Raw genomic sequence first — 22,030 nt, 5'->3', positions numbered from 1 at the left:
TGAGAAAACTGGAGCCAAAAGACCCTAAGTGATTTGCTCTAGGTCAGTCAGTCAGCAAAAGTTCGTTAAAGCTATGCTTGGTGCTATTGCTCTTCCATCGCTCCATGATGGAGAGAATTCACTAATGGACAGGTCTGATCTCAAGACCCTTCCACCACGTTGCAAAGTCACTTGACCCTCTTACTGTTAGTTATGTGTGCCAGTTTGTTCCTTACCTGTTGCTTTCAATTTAGGTTTTATTTACTTTTCACAAAATCCTATTGGCTAGCAGAAATGCTAGATTGTGTGTGTATGTGTGTGTGTGTGTGTGTGTGTTTCACTTAAGGCTTAGAAACAGAAACTACACAAGAGAGATGGTATTCCTTGGTGTTCTTTATTCTAGGTAGATAAAAATTTTGGTTCACACTGAACCTGGGGGCTTGAAAGCTAATTTAGAATAATTGGGCATGGGCAGCTAGGTGGTGCAGTGGATAGAGCACTGGCCCTGGATTCAGGAGGACCTGAGTTCAAATGAGGCCTCAGACACTTGACACTTACTAGCTGTGTGACCTTGGGCAAGTCACTTAACCCAAATTGCCTCACCAAAAAAAAAAAAAAGAAGAAGAAGAAGAATTGGACAAAGGAAAGAAACCAGAATTATAAAACATATATCTAATAGTGAATTCGGGCTCCAGGGACCTCTAGAAATGTAATCACAAGCAGGTTGTGAGGAAACAAAATAGGCATTTGTCTTTTCATTTTCCATTTTCTTGATACAATTGTTGTTCAGTCATTTTTCAATCTTTATTGAACTCTTTTTTTTTTTTTTTTAGTGAGGCAATTGGGGTTAAGTGACTTGCCCACGGTCACACAGCTAGTAAGTGTCAAGTGTCTGAGGCCGAATTTGAACTCAGGTACTCCTGAATCCAGAGCCGGCGCTTTAACCACTGCGCCATCTAGCTGCCCCTTTATTGAACTCTTTATGGCCCCATTTGGGGTTTTCTTGGCAAAGATACTGGAATGGTCTGCCATTTCCTTCTCTAATTTATCTTACAGATGAAAAGACTGAGGTAAACAAGGTAAGGTGACTTGCTCAGGGCCACACAGCTAGTAAGTGTCTGAGGCCAGATTTTTTTTTTCTTTTTGGTGAGACAATTGGGGTTGTGACTTGCCCAGTGTCACACAGCTAGTAAGTGTCAAGTGTCTGAAGCCGAATTTAAACTCAGGTCCTTCTGAATCCAGGACCAGTGCTTTTATCCACTGTGCCACCTAGCTGCCCCCTGAGGCCAGATTTGAACCCAGGAAGACTCATCTTTCTGACTTCAGGCCCAGTACTCCATTCACTGTACTACTTACCTGCCAGCCTTTTATTAAAACAGACTTTGAAAAGCAAGCTTTGACCCACAAGGGAAGGGAAATGATTTACTTGAAAATGAAAAGCCAAGTCCCTAAAGGGGAGCAAAGTTAGGGAAACACCATATATATGTAGAGAAGAGTAGCTGTTGGAATCAATACCTTCAATAGGTTTTCTGCTCCCCAGTACTCTTTGAGGTTTACATTAATTAGGTGTACTTCAACAAAGTTGACTGCATGTGTTTTTCTGTAGGGTAATTCCTATGTTTCCATTCCCTTTACATATATTTAGTAATAGATGACCCTAAGAAAAATATATACATGAATATTTCAAGGATCACTTACTTTATGGTGTAGGGACTCACACTTTCTGATTTTTGTACTATGTTATAAAAGGGTTGTGATATGCATTGAAGGAGAGAGTTCCTACACCATGAAGTTCACACTGTATCTCTCTGTACCTTAGGTAAATCTCTCTGCCAGTGAAGAGTATACCCCTTCTATAACTTTTTAAGTAAGTGACTTGCCTGTTTTTACATAACTAGTAAACATCAGAGTAGGGACTTGAAACAAGGATTAGCTGATTCCAAGTTCAACACTCTTATTTACTATACTACATACCATCAGATGCCCTTAAACTTGATTTTAGAAGTTAGGTGGGGGGCAGCTAGATGGCGCAGTGGTTAAGCACCGGCCCTGGATTCAGGAGTACCTGAGTTCAAATCCGGCCTCAGACACTTGACACTTACTAGCTGTGTGACCGTGGGCAAGTCACTTTACCCCCGTTGCCTGCAAAAAAAAAAAAAAAAAATTATTAAAAAAAAAAAAGAAGTTAGGTGGAAAAAGAATTCATTTGAACTCTAGCTCCAGGGAAGTAAAGAATATTGGCAGTGTTACCTCTAATTTGTTATTATAATAGTTCCCTAGTTAACTCTTCTTTAGCAGTACTTTTCCCGACTCTGTCTTCCCTATCACTTGAAACCCTGACATTTAAAATAATAGGAATTGCTATGATAATTGATCACTACTTGACACCTCCTTCACAACTCCAAGATGACGTTTCTCTGTTCTATTTAGTTAAATATACTTTGCCAGGAAATTGTACCATTTAACATGTGATGTACTGAAATTTGGGCTCTGTATAGCATTGTCTTTCCTATTTTATCGATTCTTTGAGTTAGCATTTTTGCACATCTAGTTCACTTAAGGACCCTTGTAATATACCTCATTTCCCTCACTCATTGTTCTTTCATCCTTCATTCAGTAACACCAGAGATGCAGAATTGCATTTTAGTAAAGACATCAACAAAATGAAATCCATTCAGAGGACGGGAAGCAGGATGATGAGAAGTACTCTAAAAAGTATGTGTTCCAGGGGGGGCGGCTAGATAGCACAGTGGATAAAGCACCAGCCCTGGATTCAGGAGGACCTGAGTTCAAATCTGACCTCAGACACTTGACACTTACTAGCTGTGTGACCCTGGGCAAGTCACTTACCCCCATTGCCCCGCAAAAAAACAACAACAACAACAACAACAACAACAAAAAAAAGCATGTGTTCCTCTCACCTTGGTATCTCCCAACTTCTTCTCCACCAATGAGAAATCATGTATCACAATCTATAAAATCCTCTTTTTCACTCCTTCCAAACTGTATATTAACTGTGAAAAACCAAGCTTTGGGGTCCTTGGCTACCCTGAGCCTTGGACCTGATTTGTTTTGCAAACAAATGCATTGCCAAATGAATCATTGCCTGGATAAAATTAACCAGTTTTTTTTTTCCCACTATAACATATGACACAGAAAGATAAATTAAAGGAATATTTAGCCTGAATATATTTAACCTGGAGAAGACTTCTCAAAGGAGAATAATGACAGCTTTCTTCAAGTAGTTGGAGCACAATCATATAAAAGAGGTATTATACTTGTTCCTTTTGGTTGCAGAGGACAGATTCAGAAAGCTCCCTTTGGAATTTATAGAAAGGCAGATTTCAATTTGATATAAGGAAAGCCTATCTAATAATTAAGACTGTCACCAAAAGGGGCAGCTAGGTGGCACAGTGCATAGAGCACCGGCCCTGGAGTCAGGAGTACCTGAGTTCAAATCTGGCCTCAGACACTTAACACTTACTAGCTGTGTGACCCTGGGCAAGTCACTTAACCCCAATTGCCTCACTAAAAAAAACAAAAACAAAAAGACTGTCACCAAAGAACAGAGGTTAGAGATTTACCCTTAGTCTTCAAGTGAGAGTTCTATGATCCTTACCTAGGCATGTTGCAAAGGAAATTCTCATCTTATTTATGAATTAAAATAGATGGCCTATGAAATCAAAGTAGGATTCTATAATTCTAGTATTAATTCTCAGAGCAGCTCCACATTTAAATCAAGGTGGTGTTATCTCAGTTCTCTGAACCCAATTGTTCCAGATTTCATATACCTATGAAAAGCACAATGACTCCTAAGGTATGAATCCTTAAGAATGTGCTTCAGACACATATCCACTTTAATTGAGTTCTGGTCATTTATCATTGATACATGCAGATAATTTGTTGATGTGTGCTGGTAATTAGTTTTTTTGTTTTGTTTTTTGTAAGGCAATTGGGGTTAAGTGACTTGCCCAGGGTCACACAGCTAGTAAGTGTTAAGTGTCTGAGGCCGGCTTTGAACTCAGGTACTCCTGAATCCAGGGCTGGTGCTTTATCCACTGCGCCACCTAGCTGCCCCTGTGCTGGTAATTAGTAACAGAAAATCTAGAAAACAATTTAAGTAACCAGAACCTGGACCAGAAAATCTAGGGAAAAATTTGTGACCAGTGACTAGTCCCTGAAGTTAGTTTGTTGTGCGGAATGGATTTAACAGAATGGTAGCCTAACCATCCAAATATCTATCTTCCTCCAGGTCACCCCAACCCAATTATGAGGTTTTTATAAAGAAAATGCTTTTAAATTCTAGAGCATCATAGAAATGTGGGCTACATAATAATTGCTATTATTCTTAACATTAAGATAATGCTAGGGGGAGGCTAGGTGGAGCAGCGGATAATGCACCGGCCCTGGAGTCAGGAGTACCTGAGTTCAAATCGGGCCTCAGACACTTGATACTTACTAGCTGTGTGACCCTGGGCAAGTCACTTAACCCCCATTGCCCCCCCCAAAAAAAAAGATAATGCTAATACTATAATGGAATGGTCTTATTTCTTTTTTTTCCCCCCAATGCAACAAAGATTTATTTCAGCTTTTCCAGTTACATGTCAGGGTAGTTTTCAACATTCATTTTCATAAGATTTAGAGTTCCAAATTTTTCTCCCTCCCTCCCTTTCCTCCCCCCTCCACAAGACAGCAACCAATCTAATATAGGTTATATATGTACAATCCACAAGTCCTCTTTTTATCAGTTCTTTCTATGGAAATGGATAGTATGCTTCATCATTAGTCCCTTGGTATTGTCTTGGATCATTGGATTGTTGAAAGTAGTTGTCATTCCAAATTGCTCATAGAACAATGCTGTCACTATGCACAATATCCTCCCAGTTCTGCTCACTTCACTATATATCAGTTCATATGAGTCTTTCCAGGTTTTTCTGGGATCATCCTGTTTGTCACTTCATATAGCACAGTACCATTCCACTACAATCATATACCACAGCTTCTTTAGTCATTCCTCAATTGATGGACATTCCCTTGATTCCCAATTCTTAGCCACCACAAAGAGTTGCTATAAATATTTTTTGTACAATTTTTTCCCTTTTCTCTTTTTCACCTTTCCTATTATTTACTGTTTCCCTCCATCCTATTCCCTTTCCCATGCTATTTAGACTATTATCTATCTTCTTTCACCCTCTTCAAAAGGGATTTGCTTCTGTCTGTCCCCTCCCCCAATCTGCCTTCCTTTCTTTTGCCCCTCTCTCTTTATCCTCTTCCCCTCCTATTTTCCTTCAGGGTTAAATAGATTACTCCACCCAGTTGGGTGTGTATGTTATTCCCTCCTTGAGCCAATTCTGATGATATTAAGGTCTTTGAGCCTATTCTGATGAGTATAAAGTTTACTGCCCTGCTCCTCCCCCATCTCTTCTCCCACTCCATAAACCCTTTCTTGTTTCTTTCATGTGGGATTTCACCCCATACTACCTCTGCCCTTCCCCCTCCCCCAGTGCATTCCTCTCACTCCTCAATTTTACCCTAAAGATGTCATCATGGGACTGCTAGGTGACACAGTGGACAAAGCATCCACCCTGGACCTAGGAGGACTCCAGCCAAAACCCAGCCTCAGACACAAGACACTCACCCATAGAAGAGTAACAACATGTGTTCTCCAAATTTTTTGTTAGAAAACCAACTTGCTTTCAATGTGATGCATCCAAATATACTTAACTGAGCAAAAACTGAGGCTTTTTATACTTCATTGGTATTAATAGGTTAGATGAGAAACTTTTGAGCTTCATAAATGTGTTCTATAATCACTCAAAATAATTTGGACTAACTAGACAGGAAAAACTAAGTAGAGGAAGAATGCTTAAAGGTCAAGACTATGCTATACAATTGGACAGCTAACTCATACAACTCAGCTATCAAAGCTATCAAAAAAATAATAGGGGCAGCTAGGTAGTACGATGGATAAAGCACTGGCCCTGGATTCAGGAGGACCTGAGTTCAAATGCGGCCTCAGACACTTGACACTTACTAGCTGTGTGACCCTGGGCAAGTCACTTAACTCTCATTGCCCCGCCCAAAAGAAAAAGAAGAAATAATAATAATAATAATACCAGCTCACAATGCCCTTTTATTATGGAGACAGCAAGTACATATATAACTGTGTGTGTGTGTGTGGTATGTGTATGTCCATATATACACTTTTTTTACAGAAATTTACAGAATAAATCTAAATAATATCTAGCATTTATATGGTGCTTTGCAAAGCACTTTACATATGTTAATTCATGAGATCCTCACAAAAACCCTGTGAGGTGCTACTGTTATCCTCATTTTACAAATGCAGAAACTGAGGCTGAGAGGTTAATTGACTTGCTCAAGGTTTCACAGCTAGTTAAGTCCCTGAGGCAGAATTGGAACTTCAGGCCTTTCTGATATCAAGTTGTGCTTGAGCTACATCTTGAAGAAAGAGGGTTTTTATGAGGCAGAGGTGAAGATACAGTGGATTCCAGGTATAGGGGATGGGCAGTGAAAAGGCACAAAAAAGAAAGATATAAAGTGTCATGAGTGAGAAACAGAAATATGATCAATTTGGCTGGATTGCAGAATCCAAGAGAGGAAGTAAAGTTAAATAAAATATGTATATATTATAGGTTGTTGTTCAATTGTTTCAGTCCCATTAAACTCTTCATGATCCCATGTTGGGTTTTCTTGCAAAGATACCGAGTGGATTGCCATTTCCTTTTCCAGCTTATTTTACAGAGGAAGTGATTTGCCCAGGGTCACACAGCTAGTAAATGTCTGAGGGCAGATTTAAACTCAGAAAAATGAGTCTTCCTGACTCCAAGCCTAGTGCTCTATCTACTGTGCTACCTAGCTGTGTATATATATATATATATGACATATTATATGTAGGCTGTGCATGTGTATATGTGTGTATATGTATATATATTTGGCACACATATGTGTGTGTATTTATATATATATATTTATATATATATATATAAAATCACTTGGTAAATTATAAAGTTTATATATATATAACAATTAGTTCTTTTTTTTGTATGTGTGAGGCAATTGGGGTTAAGTGACTTGCCCAGGGTCACACAGCTAGTAAGTTGCCAAGTGTCTGAGGTCAAATTTGAACTCAGGTCCTCCTGACTCCAGGGCCAGTGCTCTATCCACTGCACCACCTAGCTGCCCCAACAATTAGCTCTTTTTTTTTTTTTTAAAGTGAGGCAATTGGGGTTAAGTGACTTGCCCAGGGTTACACAGCTAGTAAGTGTTAAGTGTCTGAGGCCGGATTTGAACTCAGGTACTCCTGACTCCAGGGCCGGTGCTCTATCCACTGTGCCATCTAGCTGCCCCAACAATCAGCTCTTGAGAGAAAATTCAAGGTGGACCCACTACACCTCTGAGTATACACCTCATACCCCACCTGCATACACAAAACCATCATCACCTTTTTCCTCTTTTTCCTCTAAATGTCATTAGCACATAAGCTAGATGAGAAACAATATGGAGAAATGGCTAGAGTGCCGAATTTGGAGACAAAAGGATCTTCATTTAATTCTCACTTCTTGGATAAAGCACTGGCCCTGGATTCAGGAGGACCTGAGTTCAAATCCAGCCTCAGACACTTGACACTTACTAGCTGTGTGACCCTGGGCAAGTCACTTAACCCTCATTGCCCTACCAAAAATAAATTAGAATTTAAATAAAAAATAATAATAATTCTCACTTCTGACAAGCAAAGACCCAACTTTGAAAGTTACATGTTAAACATATTAGATGCTAAAAAGAAAAAACAAGGTCTCGCTAATATTTATAAGTTATATACAATTCTCTTTGCACTATTTTATATGTAGAAGTGCTCATTTTAGTTAGGTTTTAAATTCAGAATAAGGAAAAAAAATCTAAGATCTGAGCCTCAGTTTCCTACTCAGTAAAATGGACACAAAAATAACTCTGGTGCCCAAATCAAAAGCTTATGAGTTTCCAATGAGATAACATAGTACTTAAAAAATAGTTTTTAAATGTGAAGCACTAAAAATAATAAAATACTTTTAAGAAAAAAATAAATAACTGTGAAGCATTATATGTGACAGCTATTGTTATTAAAAGCAAAGACTGTGTCATTTTTCTTCTTTGTATACCCAGTTATATCCAGTTGGTACTTAATAAATGCTTGTTAGGCTGTATAATGTATTTCTGAGGCAATGTGGTGCAGTAGAAAGAGTGTTATGCAGAGAGCCCCAATGGCAGTCTCTTTTAAAAACCCTGTATTAGGAGCATGAGGACTATGGCTGGCAGATTCCTTATCTACAAAAGGAAAGGGCAGATCTAAATAATATTTAAATCCCTTACAATATAATTTCATCATCCTGAATGGACTGTATGATTGTAGGCCAAATAGAATGTAAACAGCTGCTGGAGATAGTTGAACTTGTAGCTGCAGGATCTGAAGCTAAATCCTAGTTATGTCATGTGTGACATTAGGCAAGTCTCATTTAACCTTTCTGAGACTATCTCATCATTTGTAATAGGAAAGGGTTGGATTCCATAACTTCTAGAGTTCCTCTCAGATCTTGATCTAATGCTCTGATGAAATAAGGGTTAAAAATAAATCCTTTTAGAATATGCAATATAGATAACCCTAAGTCGAATCATTCCTTAGTGTAGTTGACCAAAACATAAGGTTCAGAAGACAAATGTACTTGTTGCATAGAATTCACTGTGATCAGTTAAATCAAAGACTAAAATGGGTCACCTATAGACATGAATGTTGAATGTTACTTCTAATATGTTGTAATACTTATGCTTTCAATTAGTCAAGAAATGTTCACCACTTAGGACCATCCTGTGGAATTGTGAGAAAATAATGGGATTTGGCAGATACTCAAAGGCTCACCTGGAGATTACTCTAAATTGATTAAGTGAGTGATTGACTTTGCTGATTAGCCTACTTCAAGTTAATTACATTGTAACCACACCTGGCTAGCACTTGAGGTATTGTTCTCACAAGCTAAGGATTTTGAACTCAACAGGAGACCACCTTCAAGTTCAGTAAACCAATGGATTTGGAGCCTACAGTCATTTAGAAATTTAAATATATATGCATTCTTTCCATTTGAATGCTTCAGGACCAGTGGTTATCATAACCAAAAAGCTAAAAAATAAGGCAGCTACTGTTATCTACATCCCAGATCATTCTAGAACAACAAAATTACAAGTAAGATAAAGTCTGTTTGCTGGATCTCAGCCATATGGATCTCCTTGACACCAGACTCTGATGCTTTTAAGCATCAATTCTTCCCAAGCAAAGTGGATTTCTAGGGACAGAGAAGTGCTGGTCTCAGAGTTTGAAAGTGAAAATGAAACAAACAGGGATGCACAGGCACCTGGGGCCATTCTTGCCACCTTGCTGCTTTGGGCATTAGATTTATGTCAATCAGTTAAGGTCACAAGAATATTAGCCTCTGGTGCAACTAGGTGGCACAGTGGATAAAGCACCAGCCCTGGACTCAGGAAGACCTGAGTTCAAATCCGGCCTCAGACACTTGAGACTTAAGTAGCTGTGTGACCCTGGGCAAGTCACTTAACCCTCACTGTACTACCAAAAAAAAAAAGTTATAATAGCCTCTAAGGCATTTTATAAGCAGTCCACTTCAGGTCTGGGGTTTCAGAGACAGATCAAAGCACAGAAAAGTTCCAAATCTTGGAAAACACTGTTTCCAGGACCTTAAAGCCAACATCCTGCTTTCTTGTTTGTATATGCAGCTGCAATCCAGAAAAATCATTAGTTTCTACAGCCCTTGCTAAACCAGTCACGAGTTAATACTTCGTATCTTCATCCCAACACAGGGACACAGGAAATCTAAAATAAGATACAGAACTTCCCAGGCTGGAAGACAAGAGTAATGCTAACTCCAGCCTAGAAAATGATTTTGCCTCTAGATGTAGCTAGGTCCAGGAATTTGCCTCCAGAAGTAGCTGACTGCAATCTATGTTATCTTCAAGAAATGATTCCATTTTTATTACCTTTTATCTATTCCAATTAAACTGTTTACTTGGGTAATGGCATTTTACTAAAGCTTTTTCAATAGCCAGCTATGAAGGGAAGGAGGGTATGGTTAATAGGTAGGGGTATATAAATCAAGTGATTTCATTAGTGTGCATGTATACACACACACACACACACACACACACACACACATCCCCTCTAGACATGACATCAGAACCCTACTAGCCTAATGAACAGATCAGAGCCAATGGGTGAGTGATAACCTATTGCCCATAGGAGCGTAAGAACAATAATTGTCTGATGCCCATGGCACCCTCTACTGGCTATATTAAGAATATTTAAGTGGATTTTTGCTTCCTTCAGGTTAAACTCCCTTAAAATGGTGTCCTATAGTAAATTTAACAAACAGAAACCTTGGATGGGCCAGACTCTTCTCCAAAGGAAAAAATATAGCATCCTCCTAATTTTTGCTTAAGGACTATGACAGTCATATATAAGAATAAGTCACCTTTATCTGATATTTCAGTTTACAAAATGTTAAAAGAATACAACTGAGAACCATTATTTTAATTGCAAATAATTACAAGATTTTCTTAATTTTTTTTTAAAACACAAGATTTTCATGCTTTTCCTCCCAGACGTTTTTTGATGAAGCGTCCTACTAATTTCTGTGGTCTCTTCTGATACTCGAGAAGCACCTCATGAGAGCTGCTAATCTGATCTCCCTTGAGACGATTTAGAAGGGTAACACACACAACAGCAGCTGCGAAAGAAAGAAAGAGAGAGAGAGAGAGCACATTAAATCAAAAGGTAGTTCTTCGATGTCCTTCAAAATGAAGTAAAACAACATATATGAAAACCATTATCTTCTTTGTTGCCAAATGGCACCAAAATTGTTGGGAAAATTGGGCAATCATTCAGATTGGGCCTTGGAAGAATCATGGAAGAATCAATACAGGATAAGTCAATAGTGTCTGGTTTAAGAAGAACCCTGGATGCCACTGAGATGATGCCAGGAGTCTTTGTTTCCTCCCCCTTCCTTGACACTCTACTATTATTCACTCCTTTTCCCTCCACCCTCCACCCTCAGTACAAAATGAACTCTATAGGCGTATGCTTCCTTGCCTACCAGTCAAGACCAGTCTTTCCTGAAATATGTGATACATAATTGAATATAAAAACACTGAACATTTTTAGAAGATATTTATTCTACACAAATAGTTTCTTTCATATTCTCTTTTAATGTGATAGATAAAAATAAGTTTTAAATGTATAAATACATTTTCCTCTTAATTTTCACCCTTAGAACCATATGGCATTTTAAGAGCTAGAAGGAACCTTGGAAATCATCTAGTTAACCCTTTCTAGTTCACAAAGACCAAGATATAAAAGGTAAAAGTAAAACAAATATACGATACTTTTTTTCTAAGCTTGTGAACAAAATTTATCATGCATTTTAAGTGCCATGATATTCTTGAATATTTCTTTAGTTTTCAAATGAATGATTTAAATAGTCTGTAGTCTCTCCTCTCAGCTCTCATTAAATAATAGACCTTCTATAAATACTAACATTTAACTAGAGATTTTCAGAAGTACCTTTTAAAACTCTCAACTATAAAGATTACCTGAAAACTGTCTTCCCCTAAAAGTCTGATCAACCATCATATTCCCTAGGTGGAGGAACCCCAGTGGCAGAAAGTAATTAAGGTACCACTAATGTGTTTATGGAAGGTATCTCTCCTAATTGGTCCACATTGCAAAGAGCATTCATTTAAACCTAGAGATTTCAACCATTTTTTGTGTCATGGATCTGTTTTGTCAGTATAATGAAGCTTGAGACCCCTTCTCTGAATAATGTTTTTAAATTAAATTAAATACATAGGATTACAATAAAATAATTATATTGAAAAGCAGTTATTAAAAAAAATTCACACTCCAGATTAAGAAGCCCCTAATTTAAACCAACCTCCCACTTACTCAATTCACTTCCCATTTATTGTGTAAAATAGTGGTAAGGTAAATGTAAAAACAAACAAACAAACAAAAAACAACCCTTGTGTTTAGATTACTTTCAATATGTCTTTCTAGTATTAGAAATAATAAATTCTACTTATTACTATGCCAAAGAGGAATATCCAGTAAATCTTCCTTTACTGGAATTTCATGTTTAAGGAATTCATCAAGCTAAAAAATTATTTTGATAAACAGCACCCATAAAATGCTAATAGGAATTTAGAGCTTCTTTGCCACCATTTCATCCCTGTTACCACACAGCCAGCTGAAATGCCTCGATCTCCCATTTAAACTCCAAAAATCTGTAAACAGCAGCACTTTCCAAGGCTAAAATTGTGTGTGTGTGTGTGTGTGTGTGTGTGTATGTATCTATCCATCTATTTATCTAAATCCCCCTGAGCACAGACATTAGATTTCAATTAAATAAACAAAGCCTTAGGTTGGGGGCAGGATAGTTAATACAAACACATTATAATAATTTGCTGACCAGTGGCAGACATTAACCAAATGTCAGAGCAGCTCCTCCTATTCGTTATAATAAATACAGATAGTTGATACTATGGATAGTTGATTACTCTGGATTAAAAGTTAGAGGATAATGGTGATCTAAGGCTGGTGAAAACTGCTGAAACTTCAGCCACTGCTACTTTTACAAAGGGAATAAAGGCTCCCCTATGATGGGAGAGGCACAGAATCACAATGCCAGGATTTCTCGTCCTTGGCTGTAATTCACTCTCAGTGTCTTATTTGGAGTATAGCACATTCTTACTGCCTCTATTATGTCATTTAAATTTTTAATAGAGAGTTATTGTTTTTCCCTCAAACTATTTGAAAATGTTTTAAGCCCGCAGGTCAATATTTTTCAAGTGGAACCCATCTCTAGTCATTATAATAAAAGTCAGAAGGAAAATGAAATTCACTTTTTTAAAATGTACTTTATAGCAAATGTTATTGGAACACAGCTACTCCATTAAACAAAGAATACTCTTATGGTGCATAGTAAAATTGAAACCACTTGGCTTAAAGGCATTTTCCCAATTTGATATGCAAAAGAAATGAAACAAAAAGCTAGTTTAATTCATGCTTTCTTTGAAATGTAGAATCAGGCAATCCTGATTTTCCTAGTGCTTTCAAAGCTAGTTGACTGATTCCAAAGGACTCCAATGGAAAACTGAAGCTGCATGCACAGACCCCAGAATGAAGGCCAGAGTTGGCAGCAGAGTAGAGAGAATGCTAGAGAATCACAAGATCAGAGATTCAGAGATGCAAGAGACTTTAAAAGCCATCTCCCTTATTTTGCAGATGAAAAAAAAAAATAAGGCCCAGAAAGGTGAAGCTATTCACCCAAAGTCATACAAGTGGCAGGACTGGGATCCAAAACCCAGATCCCCTCATTTCAAATTCAGTGTGACCTTTCACCAAACTTCATTCCTTTACTTCATATCAAAACAGGTATGGTTCCCCCTCCCCCTACCTTTTTTCAACTAACATAGAAAAGGGTTCAAATTTTAGCAGGAGAGAAGGGTCAGGGGAAATATTTCAGCAAATAAACTGTTAAGTAAATGAGATGTAACTAGTGGCCACTAGATGGCAAAATGGATAGAGCACTGATCCTGGAGTTAAGAAAACCTGAGTTCAAGTATGACCCCAGACACTTGCTGTGTGATTGTTGGCAAATCACCTAAAATCCACTGCCTCAGTTTCCTCAAATGTAAGATGGAAATAATAAAAGCACCTATCTCACAAGGTTTCTGCTGAGGAATAAATGAGGTTATATTTGTAAAGTACTTAACAGAGTACCTGGCACAGAGTAGGCACTTTAAAAATGTTTAAAATACTTGTTCCTTTTTCCTTCCTTCTAATCCCAAACCTGTGGTAGACTCAAGATATAGGGCTAGGCTTTTTGTTCTGTCTTGTTCTTTCTACTCAAGGTCAAGTCTACTCCTGGCTCCACCAATTAACTACTTGTATGACCTTAAGCAAACAACTTCCACTTAATGAGGCCTCATTTTCCTAATCCAGGAAATGACAACTTTGGATCATCTAATTTGAATGGCTCACTAGAATTCAAATTCTACTGCTGATAATTCTGTGAAATCTGATTATGCAAAAGCATTTTAGGGCCAAAGTATAATCAACTTTGGTCAAAAAGCTGCAAGATTTTTCGGATACAAACCAAACCTGATCGGAATTATTTTAGGTTCACATATACAAGACACTTAACATTAGAGTTACATCTAAACAGTCCCAAATATCCAGATCAAAACAAAATACTGCCCATCCCAGTTATTTACTGGTATTTGATTTCATGTAATAACTATACTAATCCAGCTACATTTTTGGTTCAATAAGTCTTTTATGAACTGAGAATCTAATTGCCATGTATTAAAAACTTTTTAATGGAGAAATGAAGTCCAACTTACAAACATGTTCAAAAGAACACAAACAATTCATTGTGTTTCACATAAGGGATTTATCCATATTTGACTTCATTTTAAATTTTGCATCCAGATGCTTTACATGTTTATCTTATGGTTCTTTGTCATAATCTAGTGGGGAAAATTCCATTGAAACAATACTGTGGGTGCATGGCTGAGAAGAGAAACATACCTTTGATGCCACTGGCACCACACATGGCTGCAAAGATAGAAGATTCCATCTCAATGTTTCTGATTCCAGCAGCGTAAGCCGCCTGTAAATACTCTTGCTTCTCCTTGTCCGTATATGAGCAGAAAGCACCATCCAAGCGCGCTTGGCCTAGGAAGTACATCAAGGAAATACATGAGGGTCCTTTGGTATGTGTCCTATTTTCTACTTTATTTAAATCCACAAAGCAAACAGTAACCTTACCTTCATAGAAGTCTAAAGTACACATGGTGTTTCCCATAACAGTGTTAAACTCATTTATCTCCTTGGCACACTCCATTAATTCCTGATTTAGGTCATCACTGAGGTCGGTACTTCGGACTATGGGCTTCCCCAAAACAATTTGTTCAAATTCAGGTTTGAAGCAAGAATCTGTAGCTTGTCTAGTTAGCACAACCGAACCAGGTTCTAGACCTAAAAGGAGAGTATATTCTTAACAAATACAGCAAGATTTCCTAATAAAGAACGTTGGCACAAATGCAAAGACAAAGAAACATATCTCCTGGGTTGTTTCAAAGCATACAGTTATCCCATCCACATCACAGGGGTTATGGTGTACCCCCCACCCAAGATCCAGAAAATTCTTGTAAAAATTTGTGGTCCTCCCTTTGTACCAGAGAACAAATCTGATTTTTTTTCTTTTTCTTTTATCGGGTGTTTACAGTACCTTATTGTAAAATTTGGGTAAAGTAATTGTTCCTAAGTTCTGTGTCATCTGCTGGTCTTCATTTGTCATCTGTGGCTTCCAAAAACTCCCCGCAAATTCCCATTTAATTTCTTATGCCAATGCAAGATATATCAAAATCAAAACCACAATGGGGAAAGTCAAGATGTGGAAGGGATAACTATACTGCCCTGTAACTTCCCTTCTGCAACTATTGTCCTCCCCTTCCACAGTGGAAGGCAGAATGATGGTCCAGGCCTCCAGCCTACTGCTAACAGGGAAGGGACTAGGTTCACTCTAAAGCTAGTAAGGAACCATCACATTATCAATATAAAATGCAGAATACTAGCTTTGGCTCCCTTGGGTATATTGAATTGCTATTCTTTATTTATTGACACTCCCATCAATGAAGTTAACAGTACAACAAAGGAGGTATAGTGGACTATTGTTTATAAATAATTTCTAAAGTGCTTTATCAATATATGGAGAAAACGAATAAACCTGTATAGTGTGATTGTAAAGGAAACATATCCCCAGAAAAAAAAATAATAACCTTTGATACCAGAAAGTCGGGCTGTACAAATTGGACTAAGTCTAACTTCAAGGAAGCCTCTATTACCTTAGAGATTCTTGCCCCTCAGCCTCTGGAACATTCAGATGAAATAAACTTCAGAGAAATTATCCCACAGGAACAACTCTGATTTTAGTGTCTCTTGAAAGACCAAGGTTAACACATTCTCTCCCCAAATCACCTGACATTCTCACTTCTATCTCTTAGGGGAGCTTTCTCCAAAGCTTAGTTTGTTATCACCTCCTATAGGAAAACCATTCATAACAAATACCCTCCCCATTGATAGTGACCTTCCCTCAAATTTCTTAGCATATATTTTATAATTACTTATATATGTGCATGTTGTTTTCAATAGAGAGTAAACTCCTTGCAAACACGGACTTTAATTGTTGTCTCTGTATCTTTAGAGTCTAGCACAGTGTCCGGCATTCTTAATCAATGCTTGTTGAGCAAATCTAGTACCTAATGCTTTCCCTTGAATCAATAATAATAGACAATAGATTTGACCATGAATTAGACAAATCACTTCCCTTCTCTAGGTCAGTTTCCCCCTTTGGAAAATAATGGGAGGTTAGGGAGGATGGCTTACATGGTTCTTAAGTTTCCTCTTTTTTTAATGCTAACTTTGTATGGTTCTCTGAGTTTATGAAATATAATTCAATGAAACCAGATAATCTGGAAAGTAAGTCATCTGTAGTAGTTTACAGATAATCTGGGTTTACCATTTTTGAATGAAGATTCAAAACCTGTCTGAATTTTATTTAAAAGATATATTTGAAATACAACTAGTTGACATGTTTAATTGTCCATTAATCTATTAATCCCTAAGGATTGAATTATCAGAATGAAAGAAAGGAAAGCCCAGATTTACATTAATGTAGTTCCTCCCAGGTGTTGAGAACCGTGGACAAAAAAATTCCATTCAAACTAGACAGTGTGGTAAATCCCTACTCAAACTTAAAGGCAAAAGCTTTCCTCCGACATACAAAAATGTGGGTGTGTTTTGTATTGCTGAAAAAGCAAAGTAACCCAAAGTGTTTTCCTTTTGTCTTTCCTTAGCTCACAAAACCTGAAAGCCAAATGCCACTGTCCAAATGCCTGCCTCAAGTGTTATAAAGTTCAACTCTGAGGCTTTTGGCTTTGCTTCACTCTTCCCTTCAAATGAAATATCTTTTTATCCTAACCCACAACCTGCCACATTCAAGAATATATTCAGTATGAGTGGAGGCTATGGTTCATTACTAAATTTAAGAAAAAATAACTATAAATATTTTAGTAATAAATGTGAGTATTATATTTGGACAGTAAGTTTATACTGCCTTGAACTTACATTTTATGGATAGTATATTGATGAATATCAAATGTATACATCTTAATCTTCATGCAGAAACCTACCTATGGTAGACTCAATTTAGACAGATTCTGCTCAATTTGGGGAATTTTGAAAATCAACAGTCATTCAAAACCAAAGGAAATGCTATTATGCAAAGCACTGAAAGAAAGTTCCTAGAAATGCAAATATCACATTAACTCTAACATAAGGTAATTAGTTAAACAATAAAATCATTAGGAGAGACCTAAAAACAAGCCAGGCTTGGAGAACTTTGTTGCAACTTTAAAAATGCTGGGGAAATTAGGTACTCTAATTTCCAGTTGGACAGAACTTGACTATGCTTAGCTAGTGAATGAGCTGAATCTGGATGGTTTTAATCAGCCCAAAAAAGTTCTCAAAAGCAGAGCCCATCATATCTGACTTCTTTCCAACATGTGTAACCATCTGCAAAGGGGCAGGCTTCTGCATATAGGCAAATGTCCTCCTACAGCAATGATGCTGCTACAAGTGAAGCTGCATCACATACTATAAGTGAAACTCTAAAAGGAAATGCTTCCAGTAATAAAAATGTTTGGACATGGTCCAAGATTTCCAAAAAGTAAATTCTATACTATTGTAGATTTAATAGTGTAAACAAATAATACATTGCTGTGGCCATATATCACTATATTCGAACCAAGCTGATAGAAAAAATCAAGTATATTTAGAGAAGATACCTATTCCACCACATGTGCCGATGCGAATGATGACAACATCAGAACACTTGGCATGATACAGTAACTTGATGAGTTCATGTAACATGATCCCAATGGAAGGAATTCCCATACCATGCTGAAAATAATAATATATATAAACTTAATTATTAGAAATACAGTATATTATCTTGAATAGGATTTCAAACTGTAAACATTAACCAAATTATTACTTTGGAATTTAAAATCCTTTGTCTTATCACACAATTCAATATTCTTTGCCTTTTGTGTGTTCTTATATATTATCTCTTGTCAATTAGTTATATTTAATAAAGTCTACTTAAATGGTGACGATGCCATTATAATAACCTTATTTGCCCGACAGTGACAGAAATGGCTGTTCTACAGATAAGCAAATCTTCCCAACGACTGAAGCTTACCCTTTGTAGCACCAACACTGGTTTTATCCAAAACACTTTTTGTGGAAATCCACCTAAAACGTGTAACTCACATCTCTGTCCTCTTAAACAGAGGATATGGAATAGTTATCCTTTGCTTGATGACTGAATCGAGGCCACAAATATCCATTGTTGTGCTGTGTTGTTATCCAACAACAGTTCTCCAGCAAACAACCCTCTCCAAGACAGCCCTATGCAACTATGATTTTACAGTTCTTCTGTTTCCTCTTCCTGTCAAGCTATCATTTCTAATGATGCTGGCAGGATAGCCCCTGCTATTTCTAATCTTGCTGCTTTACTCTCTACGTAACCACCAGCTTCCTTTAACTTTGTGACAGTCTCAAACTCTGAATCTCTTAGGGACTTTGAAACACTTATCTGAAGTTTGGAAGCTTTCATTAGGATAGTTGAGGTTAAGTCTAATTTGTATATTGGACATGTCACCATATATACACATTAGAATCACAGATTCATAAGGAAGTTCATAGATGTAATAGATTTTAGAATTGGAAGGGACCTTAGAAATCAGTGAGTTCAACCTATTGTGATAAAGGGGCAGCTAAGTGGTGCAGTAGATAGAGCACGGGACCCGGAGTCAGGAGTACTCAATCCAGCCTCAGACACTTGACACTTACTAGCTGTGTGACCCTGGGCAAGTTACTTAACCCCAATTTTCACTCACACACACACACACACACACAATATGTGATAAAGAGAAACTGAAAAAGTAATAAGCACAATGAATTTATTTGCAAAACTTTGTTGTTATTCAGTTTTGTCCAACTATCCATGACCTGTGGACCATACTGCCAAGTAGTTTTCTTGGCAAAGATAGTGGTGTGGTTTGCCATTTCCTTCTCCAGCTCATTTTACAGAAAAGGAAACTGAGGCAAGCAGAGGTCAAGTGACTCGCCCAGGGTTACAGAGATAGTGAGTGTCTGAAGTCAGATTTGAACTGGGGGTCTCTTTCTGACTCCAGGTCCACTGCTCAACCCACTGAGCCATTTAGCTGCCCATTAGCAAAACTAGCAATTTCCAATAAATAAGATCCAAGGCTTCCCAGTAGCCAAGGATGGATCTGACAGTCCCAGCAGTTCTTTTATAGTCAGTAAAGAGGAAGTGATCAGCCTACACAATCTTGGGCAACAAAATTCGTATCTCATTTCTCATTGGTCAATGCTGAAGTTGCTAACCACAAGTTATGTCAGACCAGGTGGTCTAACATGTGTACTAATATCCTCTAGAAAGTCCAGTGGTTAGCACTTTCCAAGGAATAACAGACACCTTGTAGTCTGGTTGACACTTTCTGAAAGGGGCATGCTATTGATTCCTAATTGATGGTTGAACAAATTGTGGTATGTGACTGTGATGGAATACTACTGTGCTATAAGAAATTATGAGCCCAATGATCTTAGAAAAACATGAAAAGACTGGCATGAAATAATGAAGAACAAAATGAGCAAAACCAAGAGAAATTGTATACAGTGACATCAATATTGTTTTCAGAATAGCTTTGAGCAAATAAGTAATTCTGACTATTATAAATACCCAAATTAATTATAAAGGACATATGAAGAAAGATACTATCTGCACCCAGATAAATAGCATATAGAATAATATTACACATATAAACCTATTTGTGTCTAATGGAAGTCATCAGTGGGGAGGAGGAAAAAAAACTTCCATGATAACATTATTATGTATTTAAAGGAAATAGCAAGTTGTACATAATAGATGAGCAGTTTCATGTATAATCATCTTTTTTTTTACTATACTATGTTATGGAAGTGGTTGTTTTATTCCAAATTTATAAAAACTTTAATTTTAAAAAAATGAGCTGAAGAACTAAATGGCAAACCACTCCAGTATCTTTACCAAGAAAACCCCAAAATGGGGTCATGAAGAGTTGGACATAACTGAAGTGACTTAACAACAACAAATCTCATTTTATAGTAAATTGATTAATACTTAATAAAATAATAAAAAATAAAGTATATAGATGAGGAATCTGAGGTCCAGAGTTCAGTGGTTTGCCCCAGGTCATTCAAGTGGTATCTGAGGCAAGCTTTGAACAAAGGTCTCCCTCACTCCAAGTCCAACACTCTATCTACTACACCATCTTGCCTCTATGATACTTTTATATTATCTAGACATTAAATCAAAAAATGAGGACTCAATTTGGAATTATGCTCAAAGGGCTATAAAGCTGTGTATACCCTTTGACCCAGCAGTACCACTTTTGAGTCTTTTGCCCAAAGAGATCATAAAAAAGGGAAAAGGACCCACATGTACAAAAATATAGCTGCTCTTCTTGTGGTGGCAAGGAATTGGAAATTGAGGGGGTGTCCATCAATTGGGGAATGGCTGAACAAGTTGTGGTATATGAATGTAATAGAATTCTATTGTGCTATAAAAAACAATGAGCAGGTGGAGTTCAGAGAAACCTGGAAGGACTTGCATGAACTGATGATTGAGTGAGATGAGCAGAACCAGAAGAACATTGTATACAGTATCATCAATATTATGTGTTGATCAACTGTGATAGACTAGATTCTTCTCACCAATACAATGATACAAGAAAGTTCCAAAGGACTAATGATGGAAAAGGCTCTCCAAATCCAGGGGAAAAAAATTTTAAAAAGGGAACTGTGGAGTATGGATGCTGATTTGGACCATACTATTTCTTTTGTTTTTGGTGCTGTTGGTTTTCTGTTTTGAAGTTTTTCCTTTTTGCTCTGATTCTTCTCTTATAACATAACTAATGCAGAAATATGTTTAATGTTATTATGTATATATAACCTATATCAGATTACCTGCTGTGTAGAGGGGGGGAAGGAGGGGAGGGAGGGAGAAAAATTTGAAATTGGAAATCTCATATAAACAAATGTTGAAAACTATTTCTACATGTAACCAGAAAATAATAAAATACTTTTATTTTTTAAAATGAGGACTAGGGGAGATTTCTCTTGCTTGTTTCAAATTTCAATATGATCATCTGATAGTATTAGTTATTTTTAATAGTGTCAAAACTTCAAATGAAATAACTCAAAGAGAACTGGATGAAAAATAACAGCATCAGGGTTTTGTCACTAAAACAATACTCATGTGATTGAGCAAATCAGTTAACACCTCAGTTTCCACATCTTTCACAGCAAGAAAGTTATGACTTTAAATAAATGAATGGATGGATGGCTAAATAAATAAATAAATGGGTAAATAAATAAGTAAATTAAGGGGGGGTAGCTAGGTGGCACAGTAGATAAAGCACTGGCCCTGGATTCAGGACCTGAGTTCAAATGTGGACACAAACACTTGACAATTATTAACTGTGTGACCCTGGGCAAGTCACTTAACCCTCATGGAGGGAGGGAGGGAGGGAGGGAGGGAGGGAGGGAGGGAGGGAGGAAGGAAGGAAGGAAGGAAGGAAGGAAGGAAGGAAGGAAGGAAGGAAGGAAGGAAGGAAGGAAGGAAGGAAGGAAGGAAGGAAGGAAAGGAAGGAAGAAGGAAAGAAAGAAGGAAGGAAGGAAAGGAAGGAAGGAAGGAAGGAAGGAAGGAAGGAAGGAAGGAAGGAAGGAAGGAAGGAAGGAAGGAAGGAAGGAAGGAAGGAAGGAAGGAAGGAAGGAAGGAAGGAAGGAAGGAAAGAAAGA

General features: G+C 37.4%; 1 protein-coding gene across 5 annotated transcripts in view; it reads right to left on the bottom strand.

Annotated features, from left to right (window-relative positions):
• Window positions 1-10,492: 10,492 nt before the first annotated feature.
• UPP1 (uridine phosphorylase 1) overlaps window positions 10,493-22,030 on the bottom strand; it is a 30,005-nt gene continuing 18,467 nt past the window's right edge. For 2 of the 5 annotated variants that reach the window (XM_043976042.1, XM_043976041.1), the window contains 4 exons: window positions 17,950-18,064; window positions 14,870-15,079; window positions 14,630-14,776; window positions 10,494-10,769 (listed from right to left, as the gene is read on the bottom strand). In XM_043976042.1, coding sequence (XP_043831977.1) covers window positions 10,627-10,769; window positions 14,630-14,776; window positions 14,870-15,079; window positions 17,950-18,064 — 615 coding nt within the window. In that variant the 3' untranslated portion in view covers window positions 10,494-10,626. Of the gene's footprint in view, window positions 10,770-14,629; window positions 14,777-14,869; window positions 15,080-17,949; window positions 18,065-22,030 lie in introns of all 5 variants that reach the window. The other 3 variants (XM_043976043.1, XM_043976044.1, XM_043976046.1) reach the window with 2 other exon arrangements.

This window comes from Dromiciops gliroides, chromosome 1, assembly GCF_019393635.1.
Source record: "Dromiciops gliroides isolate mDroGli1 chromosome 1, mDroGli1.pri, whole genome shotgun sequence".
NCBI classification, from domain to species: Eukaryota; Metazoa; Chordata; class Mammalia; order Microbiotheria; family Microbiotheriidae; genus Dromiciops; species Dromiciops gliroides.
The sequence above is the reverse complement of the archived record's forward strand: the minus strand, read 5'-3'. Positions and strand labels throughout refer to the sequence as shown.